At 50.9% G+C, this 22,779-nt stretch overlaps 2 protein-coding genes across 3 annotated transcripts; both read right to left on the reverse strand.

Annotated features, from left to right (window-relative positions):
• Positions 1–687: 687 nt before the first annotated feature.
• On the reverse strand, positions 688–6,716 carry ccdc190 (coiled-coil domain containing 190). 2 transcript variants are annotated; one of them, XR_014750783.1, is made up of 4 exons: positions 6,459–6,716; positions 3,686–3,890; positions 3,476–3,596; positions 688–1,979 (listed from the first exon to the last, which is right to left on the reverse strand). XR_014750783.1 is itself a non-coding variant. In XM_084692952.1 (4 exons), exons 2-4 carry the CDS (start codon positions 3,886–3,888, stop codon positions 1,499–1,501), a joined length of 786 nt encoding a protein of 261 aa, XP_084549078.1. In that variant the 5' UTR covers positions 3,889–3,890; positions 6,459–6,716; the 3' UTR covers positions 688–1,498. The 2 variants fall into 2 exon arrangements, 1 of the variants encoding a protein (XP_084549078.1); XM_084692952.1 differs by having other exon boundaries at positions 3,705–3,890.
• A 6,600-nt stretch (positions 6,717–13,316) lies between these two features.
• Positions 13,317–21,353, reverse strand: lrrc52 (leucine rich repeat containing 52). Its single transcript, XM_084693096.1, has 2 exons — positions 20,488–21,353; positions 13,317–13,648 (listed from the first exon to the last, which is right to left on the reverse strand). Exons 1-2 carry the CDS (start codon positions 21,134–21,136, stop codon positions 13,317–13,319), a joined length of 981 nt encoding a protein of 326 aa, XP_084549222.1. The 5' UTR covers positions 21,137–21,353.
• Between the last annotated feature and the right edge of the window lie 1,426 nt (positions 21,354–22,779).

The following is a 22,779-nucleotide window of genomic DNA, read 5'->3' on the forward strand; positions in this document are numbered from 1 at the left end:
GAGCAAAATAATCAGATGAAACTTTGGAAACGATTGTTCCCTACATCCTTCATGTCAGTGTTTAGGGGATGTTGTGAGACCCAGTCTCCACTAGGGGGAGCTGCTCCCTTCTGCATGACCAGCTTCCACACAGCCTCCCTCAGAAGAACAACCAGCCAGGAACTCGTCAACCTTCTAACTCGAAATGAAATGAAACGAGGAGTTGTGATGCGCATGAAATTAAGAGATCTGGGTTCTGTTGACTTGAGATGTATTCCTCAGTTCTGCATCCATTCTCCTCATGACTAACTCTCTCCTCCTTTCTGCACTCAACGCTTTCCCTCCTGCCCCCCATTCCTCCCCCCTCCCCTCCCTCCATCTCTGAGTTCTGAATCAGCACTTCAGAGCTATGCTGCAGGCCTGCAGAGGATGAATGTTGGAGTTAATTACACATCCACAAATACTCTCTACTCTCTCTCTCTTTACCCCTCTCCCTCTTTACCCCTCTCTCTACCCCTCTCTCCCTCTTTACCCCTCTCTCTCTACCCCTCTCTCCCTCTTTACCCCTCTCTCTCTTCCTCTCTCTCCCTTTACCCCTCTCTTCCTTTCTATCTCTCCCTTTTTACCCCCCTCTCTTTACCCCCCCCCCCCCCTCTCTCTTCTTTCATCTTCAATGCAGATGTAAACACATTGAATTCTGATACAATATTAATTCTAATAGCAGTGGCTTTATTATATACAGTTTCATACAATGTATATCGACACATAGAGACACACTTTGAGCAGAGGCGTTGTTAGACATAAAACTCTACTGGGGCACAGGCCCCTGATTCATGTCCCTTTTTTTCTTTCAAGCTTGCTGTGCACAATGCACTACTAGGCTATAGAAACTCCCCTTGATTAACCCACTATAACAGTTCAGAGACGCAAGTTTGATATCAGCTTTGGCAGGGACATAAATAGTTAATGCGAGCACGCACATTTTTTGGGCATTCATTTGAGTGCAAATACTGTTTTTTTTAGATTTGTGTAGTATTGTTTATATGTTTTTGTCAAAATAAGATGATCGGTAGGCCTATCATTTAGAAACTATCTTTAGTTTTGTAATGTTTTCTTAGCCTACCTCAATTCTGACTTGTGCGCCGAGTCCGACACCAGGGGGGTATTCCAGAAAGCAGGTCATGTGACATACCCGGGTAGGTTAACTGACACCCAGCGTTGTAGCAACATTGCTGGTGGGCTAACTTACCAGGTTATGTCACATGACCTGCTTTCTGGAATACCCCCCTGGACTTCTGTGTCTGTGCTGCAGTGGCTACTTGGCAAGCTAACACTTTTACAAGTGTTGATTGGGATACTGTGTAGATTTTTTCCGGTACTGAATCTAAAATAATGCACTGACTAATGAAGTAAATTGTTAAAACTCCAATTTTAGATTTTACTGGGGCACAGCAGATTTATAGTGGGGCACGTGCCCCAGTAAAAAGGGTCTAACGACACCCCTGAATTTGAGACACACTTATTCCGTACTGCCTTTAACCTCGACAAAGGTAAGGAAGGTCTTCAGGTCCTGTGTGTGTGGGGGTGAGGGAGGGGAGAGTGCGTGTGTGTGTGGGGGTGAGAGAGGAGTGACAGGGGGCTGCTCTGTGCTGTGGGTGAAGATCTGTGTGATTGACAGCTCCCGCTCACAGGAGGGTTGTCCTCGGTAACGCAGGTAACGGGCCCTGCCAGCCTCACGCAGGGATTGGCTGAAATCCGGTAGGAAGTGGAGGGTTCTGGGAAGGCCATCGGGGGCGAGGGGGGGAGGAGAAGGCGGAGGAGGAGAGGGGGGGAGGTGTTTTTGATGATCCTCTTCTTCATCTTCCTTCCTTTCTCCTTCTCTTCTCTCCTCCCTCCCCTCCTCTCTTCTCTCTGCATGACTGGAGTAGAACCCCTTGTCCTCCTTTCCCCCCTGGTCTCTCTCCACAGCATGCAGCCCCTCCTCCTCAGCTCTCACTGGCCTGGGGACACACACACACCAATTAATACATGACAGCATGTTCAGTGCTAACAGTTAGATGGTGTTCACATTAAGAGCAGTTCTATCTGCTGCCAGACAAACACATTTGCAGCTTCTGTGATCTGCCACTGGTGTGAGACAGAGCCGACAGCACAGTCATGGACCAGCACACACACTCATACACACACACACTCATACACACACTCATACACACACACACTTCTGGGGATAACTTTGTGGCTGTGGGGGAGCGAGAAGGAGAGAGAGAGCGAGAAGGAGAGAGAGAGAGGGAGGGAGGGAGAAGGAGAGAGAGAGGGAGAAGGAGAGAGACAGGGAGGGAGAGGGAGAAGGCGAGAGAGGGAGAGAGAGTGAAAAGGAGAGAGACAGGGAGAGAGAGAGAGCGAGAAGGAGAGAGAGAGCGAGAAGGAGAGAGAGAGAGAGGGAGGGAAAGCATGCAGGGGAGTGAGACAGGGAGGGGGTAGAACTATAAATCCAGCAGATGTTGGCAGTGGGCTGCACATTGTAAAAGAAAATGAGTTTAGAATCAGTCTGCAGATACCTGACAGGAGGAAGCCACACAAACACATGGAGGAGTGTGTGTGTGTAACGCGTGTGTAACATGGATCAGTAAAGCCGCCCACAAGTGCAGAGAGCAGAGCAGCTTTATACCAGAGAGGAGCAGAGATGAAGACTACACACAGACACACACACACAGACACACAGACACACACACACAGACACACACTCACAGACACACACACAGACACACACTCACAGACACACACACAGACACACACACACAGACACACACTCACAGACAGGCAGAAAGCAGAGAACTTCAGAGCAATGCTCCCTCTCTCCAGGGATAAAGTATTATTCCTGCCTGTCTGGTTTAAACCCTGCTGTTATCTATGTGTGTGTGTGTGTATGTATGTGAGTGTGTGTATGTATGTGAGTGTGTGTAACGTTATCTTTTCCTGGATTAGCATAATCAGCCAGTCCTGCGGCTTACAGCCCCACAGCCAATCACCATCAGGCTGCAGGGACCAATAGAGACCATGTTGCGTGGAGGGGGGAGGAGTCTCGTTTCCTCAGCCAGCGAGGCAGTTAGACCAGGAAGCTGCTCTCCTCATTATCACACACATGCAGATTAGCCTCTCTCTGCGACACTGTCACATCTATTAGCACCAAGAAAATATCTTCTTTGCTGAGTCACTTTCCGGTTCCTGTCACATCCTGTTCCTGTCACATGTCACATCCTCTACACCGGGGTTCCCCAATCCTGGTCCTCAAGGGCCGCTGTCCTGCATGTTTTAGAGCCCACCTGATTCAAATGAATGGTCATTACCTGGCTTCCACTGAGCTTGATAACAACCCATTTATTTGAATCAGGTGTGCTGTAGCAGGGAAACATCTAAAACATACAGGACAGCAGCCCTTGAGGACCAGGATAGGAGAACCCGAGTCACCTTCTTTCTGTTCAAGAAGAGAGCTGACCTGTGAGTGGCAGGCTCCTGTCCGCCCCGGGGGATCATGGGAAGTGTAGTTCTGTGGGGGACAGGGAAGAGGCCATGGTTCACAGCTCCCAGAGGCTGCAGGCTCCTCCTACTGGGGTTACCTAGGATACAGGGCACTGGTTACCTCCTGACACAAACACAGACGCTAACAGACACGTGCGCTAACACACAAGCACACACAGGTACATACCAAACACACACACACAGACCTGTGTGGATGTTGATCAGGTCAGTGTGGATGCCTCTCTGTTCTCTGGTCAGGGTGTTGATGTGGAGGGCTCTGGCCTGGTCCAGCCTCTCCAGCGCCCCCTGCAGGATCACCTGTGTCCTGCGCTCCCCTCTCCTCTGGCTCTCACTCCTGGACCACACCCCCCCGCGCTCAGCACTCCGCATCGCTGCACACACACAAGCATGTGCCACACACACACACACACATACAGTGAAACTCTCTGTCTCCTGCCCCTCTCTCCCAAACCTCCTCTCTCTGTTGCCCCCCCATCATCACCTGTGTTTTGTAGTGTGTTGCTAGGCACTGATGTTACACCATGTTGACTCTAATCAGTAGCATCAGATACTGTGTTTTACTGTTGTTGTGACTTACACTGACTGTGGCAAGTGTGACACGGAGGGGGAGGAGAGGAGGGGGAGGAGAGGAGGGGGAGGAGCAGAGGAGAGGAGCAGAGGAGGGGGAGGAGGAGAGGAGGGGAGCAGAGGAGGGGGAGGAGAGGAGCAGAGGAGAGGAGGGGGAGGAGGGGGAGAAAAGGGGAGGAGAGGAGGGGGAGGAGAGGAGGGGGAGGAGAGGAGGGTCTATTCCTCTAAAAGTGTGAGTTTGACGGAGATTGGGATGGAGAGAAGGACGTTGAGAAAATTGGACAAGCTGGTGCTCAGAGCTGGGAGTGAGAGAGACATAGACGTAGACAGAGAAAGGTAGACACACAGAGGTAGACACAGACAGGTAGACAGAGAGAGAGAGGCTCAGACACAGATGCCAATATGATGTGTGTGTATGTGTGTGTGTGTGTGTGTGTGTGAAATGACTGTGTGTGTAGTATCCTCCACCCACACTAGTGTATGAAACTACTCCCTGGGTAGCACAGACAGACTGCAGTTTTCTGCTTCTGGCTAGCCAGTGTGTGTGTGTGTGTGTGTTGCTGATCTTGTTTAACTAGCCTTGTGGGGACAAATGTCCTTGAAGTGCCGTTTCTGGTGGGTTTTAGGTTGAGTTTGTGTCAGGGTGTGAGTTACATTAAGGGTTAAGGTTAGGGTTGGGGATAATGGGATTTTCAAAGGGAGTGCATTATTGGCCCCCACTAGGGTATTAAAACCAACCTGTGCTGGTGTGTGTGTGTGTGTGTGGGGGGGGGGGGGGGGGTGATAGAATGTAAGGAGGTGTACTTCCGCGGTTAACGTAGAATGACAAAATGACATCCAGTTTATTCACATCTGTATTTATGCCCTTACTGTGTGAGCTCTCTTTACTGTTACAAAACCATGTTACACAACCCTGTTACATGCCCCTGTTAGAGAACCAGAAACTTGGTACCCAGCCCTGTTAGAGAACCGGAGGAACTCTATAAAAGACCCAGAACCACAGCTTGTATCCAGGGGAAGTGTTTCAGGGGTGGGGCCTTCATGCTAGCACCCACTACCCCACCGAGAGAGCCCCAGAGCTCTGTCAGGCCAAATAGTGTCCTACCTGACGTCACAATGCCGTTCCGATGCAAGGACGCGTCCGTCGCTATGCCGACCTTAAATTCCTGAGATATCTACGCGTGCTAGCAGGAAACTGTCATGGTTGCTATACTGGTTACTAGGTATGAAGTTTTGTATTTAGGCTTATTCAAACCAGTTTATTCTACTCTACGATTTAAAGTTTTCACTCGTTCAACATTCCCGAGACATCAACGCGCGCAGGTAGAATACTATACGTGTTGCCTTCCCGGTTTGTTAAAATTGATGCTAAATTAGTATTTTTTTAGCTAGCACACTAACTAGCTAGATAGCACTATCTAGCACTAGCTATCGAAGGAGTAAAAACGTTAAATCGTAGAGTGGAAGCAGTTTCCTGCTAGCACGCGTAGATATCTCAGGAATTTAAGGTCGGCATAGCTACGGACGCGTCCTTGCATCGGAACGGCATTGTGACGTCAGGTAGGACACTATTTGGCCGTAAGAGTCGGACACTATTTGGCCTGACAGCTCTCCTGGTCCTGCGGTGTGGCTAGATTTGTATTTACACTAGGATTTATTCTTTTGTTTTAGCCAACGTGTTTTCAGCCACAACACGGAATGACAACAGCAGCCCGCTTCTCTCCTGCCACGTGACGGCAATCAAGGGGGCTTAGAGGAACACATTCTTGGAGTAACCTCGCTAGGCTGATATAAAAACAACATTCACCGGACCTATTTCACCACTTATACACTTCAAATTGAGAGCAGATTTACTCATTAGGGTGTGAGTGACCTGATATGACAAGCAATTCCGTTTCAAACACAGTTTGGACACCTGCGGGACTCGGGAGAACGGGAATTAGCATTTCAAATGACGATGATGAGAGGATGAGAGGGAGGGGGAGAGAGCGTCTATCTCACAGTTAATGTAGCTAGAAGTATTTGGTACAGTAAAACGCTCCACTCCCACGCTTCAATCTGCGGTTGTGACCGGCTGCAGCTGAACTAGAGAGCTCTTCTGGGAACACTCAAAGCGCTCAGCCAGGCCCGCTATACCTCCTACCTCCACACACCAAAGATAGACTCAACCGTCTTCTGAAATCTGAATTTGAACGGGAACTTTTGGAACAAAAGACCGCCTTTCAAATCAAATCGAATTTTATTTATAGCCCTTTTATAAGCAATGGCACAGAGACGTCAAGTCTCTGTCAAGTAACGTTTTAGCGAAGTGTGTAGTGTAAAATAAAAGTGATAAATGTGGGTTTAGTGGAGGTTGTATGTTAAAATCTTACCTCGGTGGACTTCTCACGCTCTCAGGACTAGATGAGCAACAACTAGGCTCTGCGGTCTGGGAGCAGTCGTGGTGAAAATGTTTCAGTCCACGTTTGTCAGCTGGGAATTTCTTTTAAAATAAAATTTTAAGTGTCACTGACTTCTCCGTATGGTTTTGGTCTTGTTGGTATTCGGTGGAGTGGTCGAACTGTGGTTTTTACGAGGTTGAAGTTTTTAGAAAATAGTCTCGCTCTGTGCACTTTGAGTGAATCAGATGGTAACCCCTGGTAACGCAGTCTCGGGACAAACTATTCGGGTGGCGTCAATCACGGAGTCACCATGGGAACACCAGCAGCAGGAAGTGTGTGACGGGGTTGGGTGGGTGTGGGGGGGGGGGGGGGGGGCTGGAGGACCGGGAAGGGAGCAGGCCTCCATACACAAGTTCATATGTATAAACTCGGCATCATTCGTTAGTTCCTAAACGACTATGAGGATTGCTGCTGCCTGCTGTGAAGCATTTACACAGTCAGGCGGAGTCACAGACACAAACACACACTTAGAGTTATGCACTGACACACTATAAGTACTCTCTCTGACAAACACAGCACGTACACTCAGCTCTCATGTACAATTGATAGAGTGTAATCTTGGATTGGATATTTTCACTTGCTCCTCTCCGTTCACCCCCTCTCCTCTCTCTCCTTCTCTCCTCTATCTCCTCTCTCTCCTCTTATCTCTATGTCTTTATCTCTCTCCTCTATCTCTCTCCTCCCTCTTTTATCTCTCTCATATGGATCTTACAGAAATAAGTCTGTTTTTAGCAGCTGCCTGCAGCAGTGGCGCTGACCTTCCTCTCAGCACAAAGAACATTTGAGAACTTGTTAACATCTCTCTTGTAACCAGTGTAGAACATGAGTCCAGTTCTCTGGTTACCAGTGTAGAACTTGAGTCCAGCTCTCTGGTTACCAGTGGAGAACATTACTCCAGCTCTGGTTACCAGAGGAGAACATGACTCCAGCTCTCTGGTTCTGAAGGAATGTGATGGGAAGGAGAGAAGAGGTAAGAGGAGGGAGAGGAAGAGAGAGGAGGGAGAGAGAGAGGGAGAGAGAGAGAGAGACATAGGGAGAGAGAGAGAGAGAGAAGGAGAGAGAGAGGAGGGAGAGAGAGAGGAGAGGGAGAGAGAGAGAGAGAAGGAGAGAGGGAGAGAGGAGGGACGAGGAGAGAGGGAGCGAGGTGTGTGCTCAGGGCTGTTGTGCTGACGCAGAAAGACTTCACACACTGAGTTTACTGCAAGACTGTTAGCAGCACACACACATCCCACACACACCTGACACACACACACATCCCACACACTCACAATTTTTAGTGTGAGAATATGTATACATTTAGCAGACGCTCTTATCCAGAGCGACTTACAGTAAGTACAGGGACATTCCCCCGAGGCAACGAGGGTGAAGTGCCTTGCCCAAGGACACAATGTCATTTGGCACGGCCGGGAATCAAACTGGCAACCTTCAGATTACTAGCCCGATTCCCTAACCCCTCAGACACCTGACTCCCCTATATATATATATATATATATATATATATATATATATATATATATATATATATATATATATATATATATATATATATATATATATATATATATATATATATAGTAAGTGTGTGTGTATGTGTATATAGTGAGTGTGTGTGCTGGTTATAGTCAGTTTCCCCAGAGTGGAGTGAGGCTACAGCCCACCTGAAATAGCATCAATGTCCCATTCAGGACATTGATTGCTCACAGCTAGCTGTCCCATTCAGACTGCTGTTACCGCTCACAGCTAGCTGTCCCATTCAGACTGCTGTTACTGCTCACAGCTAGCTGTCCCATTCAGACTGCTGTTACTGCTCACAGCTGGCTGTCCCATTCAGACTGCTGTTACTGCTCACAGCTAGCTGTCCCATTCAGACTGCTGTTACTGCTCACAGCTAGCTGTCCCATTCAGACTGCTGTTACTGCTCACAGCTGGCTGTCCCATTCAGACTGCTGTTACTGCTCACAGCTAGCTGTCCCATTCAGACTGCTGTTACCGCTCACAGCTAGCTGTCCCATTCAGACTGCTGTTACCGCTCACAGCTAGCTGTCCCATTCAGACTGCTGTTACTGCTCACAGCTAGCTGTCCCATTCAGACTGCTGTTACTGCTCACAGCTAGCTGTCCCATTCAGACTGCTGTTACTGCTCACAGCTAGCTGTCCCATTCAGACTGCTGTTACTGCTCACAGCTAGCTGTCCCATTCAGACTGCTGTTACTGCTCACAGCTAGCTGTCCCATTCAGATTGCTGTTACTGCTCACAGCTGGACAACTCTGCTCTCCTCCTCTATATCCTGTCCTCCCTCCTCCTCCACCTCTCTCCATCCTCTCCTTCTTCACCCACTTCCTTCTTCTCTAACCTGGACCAGAGAGAGGAGGACCAGAGTGATGATTAAACCTCATCAACTAATTAAGGGATCTGTGAAATCAAAAGTGTGAGCGGGCATGTGTGTGTGTGTGTGTGGGAAGCCCAAGGGAGGGTTAAGTATGGAAACAGAGCAGATTTAGGAGGTGATTCTCAAAACATCTGGCCAATCAGGAGAGGAGTCACCTAGAGGAGGAGAGAAGAGAGAGAAGGGGGTTGCTTATGGTGGGGTCTCCATGGGCAGCTGGGTGAGGAGGGGTAAGGGGGGGTGGCAGCTGGGTGAGGAGGGGTAAGGGGGGGTTGCAGCTGGGTGAGGAGGGGTAAGGGGGGGTGGCAGCTGGGTGAGGAGGGGTAAGGGGGGGTTGCAGCTGGGTGAGGAGGGGTAAGGGGGGGTGGCAGCTGGGTGAGGAGGGGTAAGGGGGGGTTGCAGCTGGGTGAGGAGGGGTAAGGGGGGGTTGCAGCTGGGTGAGGAGGGGTAAGGGGGGGTGGCAGCTGGGTGAGGAGGGGTAAGGGGGGGGGTCATGTCGTAATGAGAGAGTCTCAGAGGAGAGGCTCTATAACTGAGCTGCTATTCTGATCCTGCTCTGGTGTACCTACACACACACAGTCACACACTCACACACACACACACACACAGTCACACTCAGTGACGAGGGCTGGCATTGTTTTACCTGCAGTGGTGGAACCTCCTCACTCACTGTCTCGTATGTGTGTGCGTGTAGCTGTGTGTGTGTGTGTGTGTATCTGTGTGTGTGTCCTGTTCTGCTGCAGTATCTGACCCCTACTGGCACAGGTAGATAACGTAACACTGATCCTGCCAAGAGGAGGAGTGGTCAGGCTGCGAGGGAGGGAACTTTGCTATTCCCTCTCCATCTCCTCCCCTTTCTCCTCTACCATATTCTTCCTCTCTTCCTTTCTTTTCTGGACAGGAAACAGGAAACACCAGAGACAAGGAAGACAGAAACAGTCATTGGTAAACATCAGTCTATTGTTTATTCATAATAAAAGATACAATATTACTTAATATAAGTTACTGCAGTTTTAAATAGCCAGAACCACCGAATCAACCAATGAGTTCTGTGTAGGATCACTGTAGTGAGTGCTGTAGTGGGTATACACACCCCTGCACACACACACACACACCCCACACACATTCTTCTGCTCTCACATAATGTCTGTGGGCTCTTCATGCTGTAAATAGTGTGTGTGTGTGTGTGAGAGAGTGTGCATGTGTGTGAGAGATGGCGTGTGTGTTTGAGAGAGTGTGTGTGTGAGAGAGTATGTGTGTTTGAGAGAGATGGGGAAAGATGAAAGTATTTATTCCTTGAAGCCTGCATGTGTGTTTCCGTGTGGTGTGTATGTCAGAATCAGATTCTGGTCTCATGATGTATGCGTGTGTGTGGTGTGTATGTATGCGTGTGTGTGGTGTGCATTGATGGGCCGTGGAATTGACTTATTGCATTAGATGGTCTCTGTGTATCAGTACGATGTTGTGATGTTGTTGTTAGACACAAACACATACCACACACACCGCATTATTGTGCATAAGATGTTGGGTCATTGGTTTCTGTTGTGCTTATTAGACTATTTGCATTTGTGTGTGTATAGGGGTGTGTGTATGTATGTGTATGTGTGTATGTGTGTGTGTGAGGGATTAGAGCTTCCAGTGATGTCTGAGGCTGGACACAGATGAAGGACGGGAAGAGAGAGAGAGAGGAGGAGAGAGGAGGAGAGAGGAAGAGAGAGGAAGAGAGAGAGGAGGAGAACAAGAGGAGAGAAGAGAGAGGAGAAAGAGAGAAGAGAGGACAGTGAGAGGAGAGAGGAAGAGAGAGAGGAGAAAGAGAGGAGGAGAGAGTGGAGTAGAGAAAAGGAGAGACAGAAGAGAGAGAGGAGAGCAAGAGGAGGAGAGAGAGAAGGAGAGAGAGGAGGAATGTACATGTGTTCATTCAGTGGAGTGTCTCTGAGCCTGGCTCTTCCTGCTCTAAGCCCTGTCCCCTCTGGTGTGTGGGGGGGGGGGCTGACCACTGATTTATTCCAGACAAGTCTAGCTTAAACTGTCTTCATCTGAACCCTGTGCTACACACACACACACACACACACAGGGCTACACACACACACAGACGGGGCTCACTCTAGGGTGTCTCCTCATGTCTGCTTGCATGAGACCAGCTCTCAGGGCATATGGTGTGTGAGTTTGGTTGTGTGTACAGTTTTACGTGTGTGTGGGGGTGAGAGAGAGAGAGAAGGAGAAAGAGTGCTAGTTGCCTGCACAAACACCCCTGGCCAATCACGTAAAGCATACAGGCCTGAGCGGCCAATTACGTAAAGCATACAGGCCTGAGCGGCCAATCACGTAAAGCATACAGGCCTGAGCGGCCAATCAGGGCTGAGCACTGAGGAGGACGTCTTCATGACCGGTCTCTGTCTCCTGCATCTCAGCCCTCTAACTGTCACCGGCTGTCACAGTGTGTGTCTGTCTGTATCTGTGTGTGTGTGTAGGAACTGCAGTCCTCAGTGTTAATATTTATATCTGTCTGCCTGTCAGAAAGTATAAATACCTTTAGTTCAAGGAGAGAGAGGATCATTCTGGAAGGGGCACCAACATACATGAGGGTGTGCTTTCATTCAACAGCTTCCACACACCCTCACACACTGTATGGTCTGAGATCTGTGTGTGTGTGTGAGAGGGTGTGTGTGTGTGTGTGTGTGTGTGTAAGAAGCCTCAGGTTTGATCCTGTAAGCTGCTGGGACACATTTAGCAGCTCCTAAATAAACGATCTGATAATGATGTACTAAAGACACCGGATAGTTTAGGTTGTGTGTGCGTGTGTGTGTTGACCGGTGTTGATTGCTCAGGACTCATCATCTTAGAATGGAGGGAGGAAGGGGGGGCAGGAGGATGGAGGGAGAATGGAAGGAGGATGGAGGGAGGGAGGATGGAAAGACAGATGGAAGGAGGGTGTTAATGTTCTGGGGCTTGAAGCTCTGACTTTAACTCTGCCCTTGAGAGGAAAAAGAGAGTGTGTGTGTGGTGGGTGTGTGTGTGTGCAGATGTGCTCCAGTGGGTTGGTGTGTGACAGAGTTTGATTACAAATGAGCCTCCTGGTGAACAGTACAACTGATCATCTAATAATGACACACACACACACACACACACACACACACAGAGGTTAACCCACACCCTCTTTCTCTCCTTATGTCTACGCTGTCAGGTGTTGCTGTGTTAATGAAGCTCCCTCCCTCCCTTTACTCCACCTCTTCTAACCCTCCATCTATCCCTCCCTCCATTCGCCTCTATCACTCTCATAATGGATGGAGAGAAAGGGGCGGAGGGAAGATTGGTTGGTGAGTCTAGACCGATGAATCACTCCTTCCCGCTGGTGAAAAAGTCTCTGTGACCGTTCTGCCCCAGTTACACACTCACACACACACACACATACAGGCCGAGAGCGTAGACATGCACACACACACTCCTTCGTCTCCACAGCGACTAGAGGTTGGGCCATGCTGTGTTGGCTTGTTCTGTTAGCTTACTGAAGCTCCCGTTTACTATGGTTTCATTAACACTACTGCAGTTAGCCCAGCCCAGACCAGCTTAGCCCAGCCCAGACCAGTTTAGCCCAGCCCAGCTTAGCCCAGCCCAGACCAGCCCAGTTTAGCCCAGCCCAGACCAGCTTAGCCCAGCCCAGACCAGCTTAGCCCAGCCCAGACCAGCTTAGCCCAGCCCAGCCTATCCTATCCTATCCTATCCTAGCCCAGCCTAGGTATGACTCACTCGACAAAACTGTCTCTAATCTGTTGGAGCTCCGTGGTAGAATGTGCTGCATGGACATTGGAGGCTGACCTTCACACCCACCCACTCACACACACACCCACACACACACACCCACCCACACACACACACACCCACACACACACACCCACACACACTCACCCACACACACCCACCCACTCACACACACACACACCCACACACACTCACCCACACACACACCCACACACACTCACCCACACACACACCCACACACACACACGTGTGTATATCAGTCAGTTTTGTTTGAACCCTCTAAGCTCAGGGAGTTACTCTGGCACCCCTGACTCACGTCACCACGATCTGTACAGTTTGTGTCTGTGTGTGTTAGTATGTGTGTGTTTGAGTGTGGTGAGTATGTGTGTGTTTGAGTGTGTGTGAGTATGTTATTGCTCCTGATAGCTAAGAGGTCACTCTGTCATTCTGAAGTGGAAGGCATATCTCCCCTTATTGCTGTGTATCTCTATTTTACACGCACGCACACACACTTACACGCACGCACACACAAATACACACATAGAACAGAATATCAGTCCAGTAAATATTTAAATCCAAGTCATCAGTGTCCTTCCTCCTCCTCCCCCCCCCCCCCTCCTCCTCTTCCAGAAGGTTCACACCCTCACACCTGCATGCCCGGCTTGTTCAGGTCCCCATTCCCCTGGTGTCCCCCCCCTCCCCCCCCACAGCCCCCCCCGCCGCCCCCCTCCTCGTCCTCGCTGTCCAGCTCATCCTCCTTCCTCCTGCTGTAGCGCTCGTACAGCACCATCAGCACCCCCATCACCCAGGCAGACACTGTCCCCGCAGAGAAGATCACGAAGCCGATGGCGATGAAGAACAGGTAGTCCCAGTAGCCCAGGCCCTGGTGGCAGTCTGCACGCAGCTGCATGCCCACCTCCGCCAGCCGCTGCCCCCAGAGGTCTGGAGGACCCTGGCACACGGTCTGACCCTCGTCTGGGGAAGAGGGCGGAGAGAGGAGGGGGGAGAGAGGAGGGGGGAGAGGAGGGGAGAGAGGAGGGGAGAGAGGAGGGGAGAGAGGAGGGGGGAGAGGAGGGGAGAGAGGAGGGGAGAGAGGAGGGGAGAGGAGGGGAGAGGAGGGGAGAGAGGAGGGGGGAGGAGGGGGGAGAGGAGGGGAGAGAGGAGGGGGGAGAGGAGGGGAGAGGAGGGGAGAGAGGAGGGGGGAGGGAAAGCAGAGAAAGAAAGGCGGGGGGGGGCGGTAAAGAAGAAAATACATTTGGAGGGCAGGAGAGAAAGGGAGCAGGAGAGAAAGGGAGCAGGAGAGAAAGGGAGCAGGAGAGAAAGGGAGCAGGAGAGAAAGGGAGCAGGAGAGAAAGGGAGCAGGAGAGAAAGGGAGCAGGAGAGAAAGGGAGCAGGAGAGAAAGGGAGCAGGAGAGAAAGGGAGCAGGAGAGAAAGGGAGCAGGAGAGAAAGGGAGCAGGAGAGAAAGGGAGCAGGAGAGAAAGGGAGCAGGAGAGAAAGGGAGCAGGAGAGAAAGGGAGCAGGAGAGAAATGAGAAATCAATTATTACAGACAGCTACACACACATACACACACATGATACAGTGAAAACCTCAGCCACTACACATCTCCCCAGGTCTGGACTGTCTGAGACTGCAAGACTCAAGAGGATTACTACATACACAGCATCATGCATCACATAACTGGTACGTGATGTTATAAACAGCTTTGATTCAAAGTTTAGGTTCTTCTTGTTCAGTATACTGTCTATCAAGGGAGAGAGGGGAGGGGAGGGGGTGCGTATGTCTGGATGGGAGAACTGTCTTCCCTGATATATGTGCAGGCCAGATAACTGTTAATTAAACTGCACTCATCCTCCAACACAGCCAAAGGTCTGACAGAAGTAGAGAGAAAGAGAGAGAGAGAGAGCTGGTCAGAGAGAGAGAGAGAGAGAGAGAGAGAGAGAGAGAGAGAGAGAGAGAGAGAAAGAGAATGGCCAAATATGATTTATAGTTGTTGGAGCCCAAGCCAGCCAAAGGTCTGACAGAAGTAGAGAGAGAAAGAGGGAGGGAGAGAGAGAGAGAGAGAGAGAGAGAGAGAGAGAGAGAGAGAGAGAGAGAGAGAGAGAGAGAGAGGGAGGGAGGGAGGGAGGGAGGGAGGGAGGGAGAGAGAGAGAGAGAGAGAGAGAGAGAGAGAGAGAGAGAGAGAGAGAGAGAGAGAGAGAGAGAGAGAGAGAGAGAGAGAGAGAGAGAGAGAGAGAGAGAGAGAGAGAGAGAGAGAGAGAGAGAGAGAGGAGGTTGTTAGCACAGTTTTTATCTGAGTTCTGATCTCTGGTTCCATCATGGTTCTGCTTCTGTCAGGAGTGAAAGTTCTGATCTGACCCCTGATCCCGGGTTAGCTCCTGTTCTCCACCAGAGAGAACAGTCAGTGATGACCTTTGACCTGTGACCCCTTGCTCCAGCACAGAGAGGAAGGTCGTGAAGCTTGATGAAGATGGTCATGTGTTCACCCAGCTGATACGACACAGGGGAGGAGAGAGAGAGAGAGAGAGAGGAGAGAACAGGAGGAGAGGGAGGAGTGGGGAGGAGAGAGGAGGAGAGAGAGGAGGAGTGGAGGAGAGGGAGGAGCGGGGAGGAGAGAGAGGAGGAGTGGAGGAGAGGGAGGAGCGGGGAGGAGAGAGAGGAGGAGTGGAGGAGAGGGAGGAGCGGGGAGGAGAGAGAGGAGGAGTGGGGAGGAGAGAGGAGAGGGAGGAGGAGGATAAAGAGAGGGATGAAGGAGAAGGATACCGTGTGTGTTTCAGGTTAGTTCAGGTCAACACCACAGACCACATGTATATCTTATTACATTTCCTACATAGATCCTGTACGTAATGACATTTATATAGACGTTGCTCAGGATGTTCTCAGATGCAGAAATAGAGAGACTAGATTAGAGATGCTTCTGAGGTAGCCAAGAATGTTGTGTAACTAAACTCATTAGTGATGCCTTAACTTCTCTATACTTGTTCTCTATACTGATCAACTTTAAAACCCTGAACACACTCCCCCCCCCCACACACACACTCTCTCACACACACACACTCCCACACACACACTCTCTCACACACAGATTACCATCTGCATTTGCATCATTAGTAATGTTAGAAATATCACAGCCTGGCCTTAAGGTACACACCACCACAACTACCCAACTACCCTGCAAACACACACACACACACACACAGTATACACACACAAACCTCCCCAACACACACGCACACACATCTGATCTGGTGTAAGAGGGATTAACCTGAGGGTTGGGCCAGTCTAGCAGTCAACATGATATTTATAACATTACTAATGATGCCAATACAGATGGCTTTCTGTGTGTGTGTGTGGGGGAGTGTGAGTGCGTGTGTGTGTGTGCATGACGGTGTGTGTGTGGGGGTGTAAGTGTGTGTGTGTGCATGAGGGTGTGTGTGGGTGGGTGTGTGAGTGTATAAGTGTGTCCAAGAGTGAGAATATTAACAGCAGGTATAGAGATATGTAGCTTTGGAAGCGTGTGTGTGTGTGTGTGTGTGTGAGGAGAAGAGCAGGGCTACAGTCCTCCCAACCAACCTCACCAAGATGACAGGAAGTAGAGAAGAAAAGTTTCCTGCGCTCTGGTTGGCCAGTTTAACACAGAGAAGATATATTAACTGTTCTCTGGTTGGCCAGTTTAACACAGTGAAGACATGTTAACTGTTCTCTGGTTGGCCAGTTTAACACAGTGAAGACATGTTAACTGTTCTCTATTTGGCCAGTTGAACAGTGAAGCTATGGTAACTGCTTTCTGGTTAGCCAGCTGGACAGAGAAGATATATTAACTGTTCTCTGTTTGGCCAGTTGAACATCAGGGAAGCTATGTTAACTGCTTTCTGGTTGGCTAGCTGAACAGAGAAGATATGTTAGCTAAGAATAGTTGACCTTTGCTACATCAGGGAGAAGATAAAAACACAGGCCTCCTCTCAGCTCAGCGTTAGTCAGACTAACTGAAACCTCCCACTGTCCCTCTCCCTCTACTGTACCATCTCTCCCTCCATCCCTCCTTCCCCTCCACCACTACCTAGAAAACTAGAAAGAAGACACACACACACACACACACCACTCCAGTCTTCAGTTACAGGCTGTGGTTGTCTACTTGTTCCAGGTCATCAATAATGAACGTCATGAGCATGTAACAGCTATCAATGACTCTGCATCACAATACCTGCTGTAAACACACCCCTCCATCCATACACTCCTCTACATCTCTCTCTCTATCACTCCATACCTTCACTCGATCTCCTCCGTTATCCACACCTCCCTTCCTCCTATCTGTCTGTCTGTCTCTTTCTATCTTTCTCTTTCTCCTATCTGTCTATCCCCCTTCCATGTCTCTCTCCCTCCCTCATCTTTTGAACTCCCTCTCTCTCTTTCTTCAACTCCATCCTTCTCTCTATGAATATTTAACTTTTCCTCCACGCTCGACCTCCCCGCCCTGGCTCTGTGCCTGGGGGGGAGCTGTGCTCACAAAGTCTCCCCCATGCCTTCTCCCCCCAAAGTACCCCGGACCTACAACCTCCACCCCCCAGTAACCTCCACCCCCCAGTACCCTCCACCCCCCAGTACCCTCCACCCTCTCCCCCCATAGTACCGTCCACAGCCTTGCCCCTCCCCTAGTACCCTCTAACCCCCTCCAGCCTCGGCCTCTCTCTCTCCCTCCCTCCCTCTCTCTCTCCCTCTCTCTCTTTTCTACAGCTTGTTATTCCTTTCCACCAGGGACACATAGAGCTTGGGGCAGAACCCAGCCTCAAAGCTCACAATGCAAATATGCTTCTCTCTCTCCCTCTCTCTCACCCTCCTCCCTGCCTCTGCCTCTTCCTCCATTCTCCCCTGCCTCACTATGCCCCACCCTGCCTCAATCCGCTCTGCCTCTATGGAGAGGCTGCCTCAGAGACAGAGAGGGGAGGCAGGGTTGTCAACGGACCATGCAGACAATTCTCTCTGCCAATCAAATCAATGTCCAGGCAGCCTGCTGAGTAAGCACTGCGGTGACCCTGGGCGGGCTGCGTTCCAAACCACACGCTCTGACCCTGGGCGGGCCGCGTTCCAAACCCAGGTGTTCCCACAGAGACTCCTCCTCCCGGGTGCTCTCCTCACCGCTCTGCTCCAGATGATCAGAGGAAGGCAGGGAGGAGGGCAGAGAGCTAGATTACACTTGATTAATCAGAGCACAGGTGGACCTGTCTTCCTCTCTCTCTCTCTACGTCTCTCTTTCTCTGTCTATGTCTCTCTCTCTCTCTACGTCTCTCTTTCTCTGTCTATGTCTCTCTCTCTCTCTCTACGTCTCTCTTTCTCTGTCTATGTCTCTCTCTCTCTCTACGTCTCTCTGTCTCTGTCTATGTCTCTCTCTCTCTCTACGTCTCTCCCTCTCCCATGCAGCCTGGTAAGAGCCTAGGACAGCTGGAATCTCTTTATATTACCCTGTAAGCCATGCAGTCACCATGGAGGGCATTCCAAACAACAGAATGTACTCTAACTCACACTCTGCTTCACACACACACACACACACACACACACGGGCGCACACACACCCTGTACTGGTGCCTTATACTCACAGCTTGCCCCACATACAAAACACACACACATGCACGCACACTCACTCCTGACCCCATTCTCTCTCTCCTGACTGTCAGTCTGGTTACAGTACTTGATTATAGCTGCCATGTCAATATAGTCACCATATCAGAGACTGAGAGACTGAGATTGTTTGTATTTGGCATGATTTTCTGCAGCTGTCTTAATTGTGAAACAAAATACTGAATTGTATTATGTGAGCTGTTATTATGATAGAGATGTTATTATGATAGAGATCTTATTATGATAGAGATTTTATTCTGTAGCTTGTATTTCCTTCTGCTGTCCTCCTCTCTTCTAGAACCTGCAGGAGAACCTACAAGAGAGACCATCATTGCTCCCAGACTGCAGGAAGACGTGAGGAGAGACCGTCACATCTATTGTATCCCTGTCTGCACTGTTGGGAAAGTCTGAACACATTTTGTTGCAAATTAACTCTGTCATGTGCTTTCGTCAGATGAACTTGACCTTGTCTGGACTCTGTAGGAGAGACTCCCTGACGTGAGAAAGTTTAACCCTCCAGCCGGTCGCCCTGCTGAGAGCCAGGATCCTCTGAGATCCTCACACATTCTCCTGTTCCACTCCTGTCCTGAGCAGGGGGCAGGCCCCCCTCACTGTCCTGATCAGGGGGCAGGCCCCCCTCACTGTCCTGATCAGGGGGGAGGGCCCCCCTCACTGTCCTGATCAGGGGGCAGCCCCCCCTCACTGTCCTGATCAGGGGGGAGGGCCCCCCTCACTGTCCTGAGCAGGGGGCAGGGTCCCCTCACTGTCCTGAGCAGGGGGCAGGCCCCCCTCACTGTCCTGAGCAGGGGGCAGGCCCCCTCACTGTCCTGAGCAGGGGGCAGGGTCCCCTCACTGTCCTGAGCAGGGGGCAGGCCCCCCTCACTGTCCTGAGCAGGGGGCAGGCCCCCCTCACTGTCCTGAGCAGGGGGCAGGCCCCCCTCACTGTCCTGAGCAGGGGGGAGGGCCCCCCTCACTGTCCTGATCAGGGGGCAGGCCCCCCTCACTGTCCTGATCAGGGGGGAGGGCCCCCCTCACTGTCCTGATCAGGGGGCAGGCCCCCCTCACTGTCCTGATCAGGGGGGAGGGCCCCCCTCACTGTCCTGAGCAGGGGGCAGGCCCCCCTCACTGTCCTGAGCAGGGGGCAGGCCCCCTCACTGTCCTGAGCAGGGGGCAGGCCCCCCTCACTGTCCTGAGCAGGGGGCAGGCCCCCCTCACTGTCCTGAGCAGGGGGGAGGGCCCCCCTCACTGTCCTGAGCAGGGGGCAGGCCCCCCTCACTGTCCTGAGCAGGGGGCAGACCCCCTCACTGTCCTGAGCAGGGGGGAGGGCCCCCCTCACTGTCCTGAGCAGGGGGGAGGGCCCCCCTCACTGTCCTGAGCAGGGGGCAGGGTCCCCTGACTGTCCTGAGCAGGGGGCAGGGTCCCCTGACTGTCCTGACGCCTCACTGGGGACATGCTGGTCCTTTAGGGAGGGGGAGGGGCAGCAGGGTGCCAATTACGGGGGATTTGGGGGGTCTGACCCCCCTAATTAAGATTTGGACCCCCCCAAAATAGCTCAAAACCACAGGTTGGGGGGGTCGATACACGCTCTGGAGAAGAAGTTGACCCCCCCGATTGTCATTGTATAATTCGCAATGTGCGTACGTTTGTGCCTGTGTGTGTGTGTCTGTGTAAGTGTGTGTGTGCTTGTGTGAGTGTGTGTGAGTGTGTGTAGGAGATAGGGATTGAGCTACACTGTCAAGAACTATTGACTGAGCGCCCGCAATCAAATTAGCTAAACGAGTTGATGTGACAATAACAACGGATAAGACCTTGCAGCATTGCTGGCGCGTGCTGTTAACAGCGCAGGAACGTGTTCCGGCCAGTCCGGCCCAGATACGCTGCCACCAAACAGCCGACAGGGCCAGACGACGAGAGCATCCATGCAGCTTAAAATCCAGCATAGCGCTCTGACTGAAACTGCATATAAACAGTAGCTAGTTTTGTAGTAGAACATTTGACTGCAGATTAACAGGTCGCAGATTCACCTCCCCCCCCCCCTCCCCCGCTCCCCCTCCTTCTATACGTCACTTTAGATAAAAACGTCTGCTAAATCAACGCATGATTATAAATTTTCGACAACATTTTAAGGAGTTAAAACCTAAACTAAAAAGTGCCGTGCTGACAGAGAGAGAGAGAGAGAGAGACCAGAGTTCCTCACCTTGGAACTTGAAGCCCTCGATCTGCACCCACAAGCAGAGGTCCTCCGTGTCACAGTCACAACGCCACGGGTTCCCGCTCAGCCCCAGGGAGCGGAGCGCGGGCAGTGCGATCAGCGTGCTGATGTTCAGCCCGGTCAGGTTGTTCCGGGACACATCCAGAACCTGCAGGGCCGTGTTCTCTGCGAATGCGTCCGGGTGGATCTCGGCCAGGCTCGGGTTATCCGTCAGCCGCAGCATCACCAGGGACGTCAGAGGCCCGAACGTCCGGTCCTCGATTAGAGCGAGTTTGTTATAGGAAAGGTCCAGGTAAGCCAGTTTCCGAAGATTCCCGAATGTGGACTCGGAGATCTCGGTGAGAGAGTTGTTGCTGCAGTCCAGGTACACCAAGTCAGACAGGTAGTTAAGCTGCAGCGCGGGAAGGTCTCCGATGCGGTTGTTGGAGATGATTAGCTGCCGCGTGGCTAGAGGGAGGTCGGTGGGGAAGCGCGTTAGATCCTGCCCGGCGCACTGAACCACGAGCTGGTCGTCACACACGCATCTGTCGGGGCAGCCGGCTGTCAGAGCCGGGGACGGAGCCACCCCCATCACGAAGACCAAGAGAAACAGCAGCCGGAGGGACTGCGCGCTGGGGCCGGGCAGGAGACACATGACGAGGCCACCCAGAGCGTCATGTACTCGGGCCGAGCAGGACCAGGACTCTCCGCCCCAGCCCGGACATCCTGCATGGGTACGCGGGAGTGGGAGTGTAGCTGAGCGGAGACTCGGCTGAGCTGGCTCGCGCTGCCTGGATCTCTGGGTGCTGTTTATATCCAGTCTTTCTCTCTCCCTCGCTCCCTCTCTCGTTCTCAAAAAGGACTATCGGTCACTCACTTGCACGCGCTCACTCGCGCCACGCACGTCGCCAAAAGACATTCGTTAATTTCGAAGGTGACCGAGAGACGTTTCTAATCGCGTGGCGAGTGAGAATCGTTTATGCTTACCAGATTTATATTTTTCCGGTTGAACAGACCACAGCGGATCACTTGCTGCACGAAATCGTCGCGTCGGTATTTCATTTCAGTGAGTTAGTCGTCAGGCAGACAGAATGTGTGGTTAATTTAGTTTACAAACAATAGACATGCGCAAATTCCGGGATGTAACCCCTCGAGAGTAGACGTTCTAGCCCAAACATTAGTTTCCGTTCCGTTAACGACGATTCTAGATATGTGGCCCGTGCCTCGTTCAAACGGCGGTTCCGTTAGAGAATATGACTAAACGGCTTGCGTCCATCTCGCCTCTCAAGACAACTATGTGGATGTGAGCTCGAGCACTTGGTCGCTTTAACTCTCTCTCCCCCTCTCGCTCTCTTTTCCCCCTCTCTCTTTCTTCCTCTGTCTCTCTCTCCCCCCTTTCTCTCTCTCTCTCTCTCTCTCTCTCTCTCTCTCTCTCTCTCTCTCTCTCTCTCTGTCTCTCTCTCTGTCTCTCTCTCTCTAACACTCTCTCTCTCCCCTTTCTCTCTCTCGCTCTCTTTTCTCTTTCTTTGTAGCAATGATGCTGCTGTTGCTGCCTGTGTGCGTGCGTGTGTGTGTGTGTGTGCGCGCGTGCACCGTCACAGGAGATGGGAGCCCTGTAGTGACGTAACCAGGTGGTGTCTGTGTCCGCCCAGACGCAGGTTAACTTCAGGTGCAGACGGAGTCTGGTGACCACGTGCATCTAAGACCCTGCGGTCTGTCTCCTGACGCGCGCTCCTCCAACTCCAAGAAACAACTTCAGATTGTATGTAAACGATATTATGGTTTCGCTACTTTCTAGATACCTTTTATTCCTGTTCCATACACATCAATACAATTAAAATAATGCAAAGCAACGTATGATGTCCGTGTGAGTGTGCAGTTACAAAACATAATATGTAAATAATAATGCATAATTAGCTTATTAACTTTAAACTTTCATAAAGTTTATACATAGATAGATTGATTGATAGGTAGATACATAGATAGATCCATAGTAGAACCTGACCATTCATGCCAATAAAGCATTTAGCATGTTAAAGCAATTTGAATTAGAATTCAGTTTCTACATTGTTTCAGGGTTTGATTTTAAAGGTATAAAATTGTAGTGATTTTTCCTGGGTGTCTAACATTAGAGTTGACCTAATTCTGCAGGATAGGTCTCCTAGATCCTCTAATCAAATGCTTTAGTCTTTAGTCTCCGCTCTGAATCTTGTTCAGAAGCTACAGGAGGCTCAGGCTGTCATTACTAGACCTGAGTTGTGTTTATGTAACTCATGGAAGCGTTTCCTGGTGAGGTTG

Source organism: Hypomesus nipponensis, chromosome 26, assembly GCF_054491055.1.
Source record: "Hypomesus nipponensis isolate SF chromosome 26, ASM5449105v1, whole genome shotgun sequence".
Lineage (NCBI taxonomy): Eukaryota > Metazoa > Chordata > Actinopteri > Osmeriformes > Osmeridae > Hypomesus > Hypomesus nipponensis.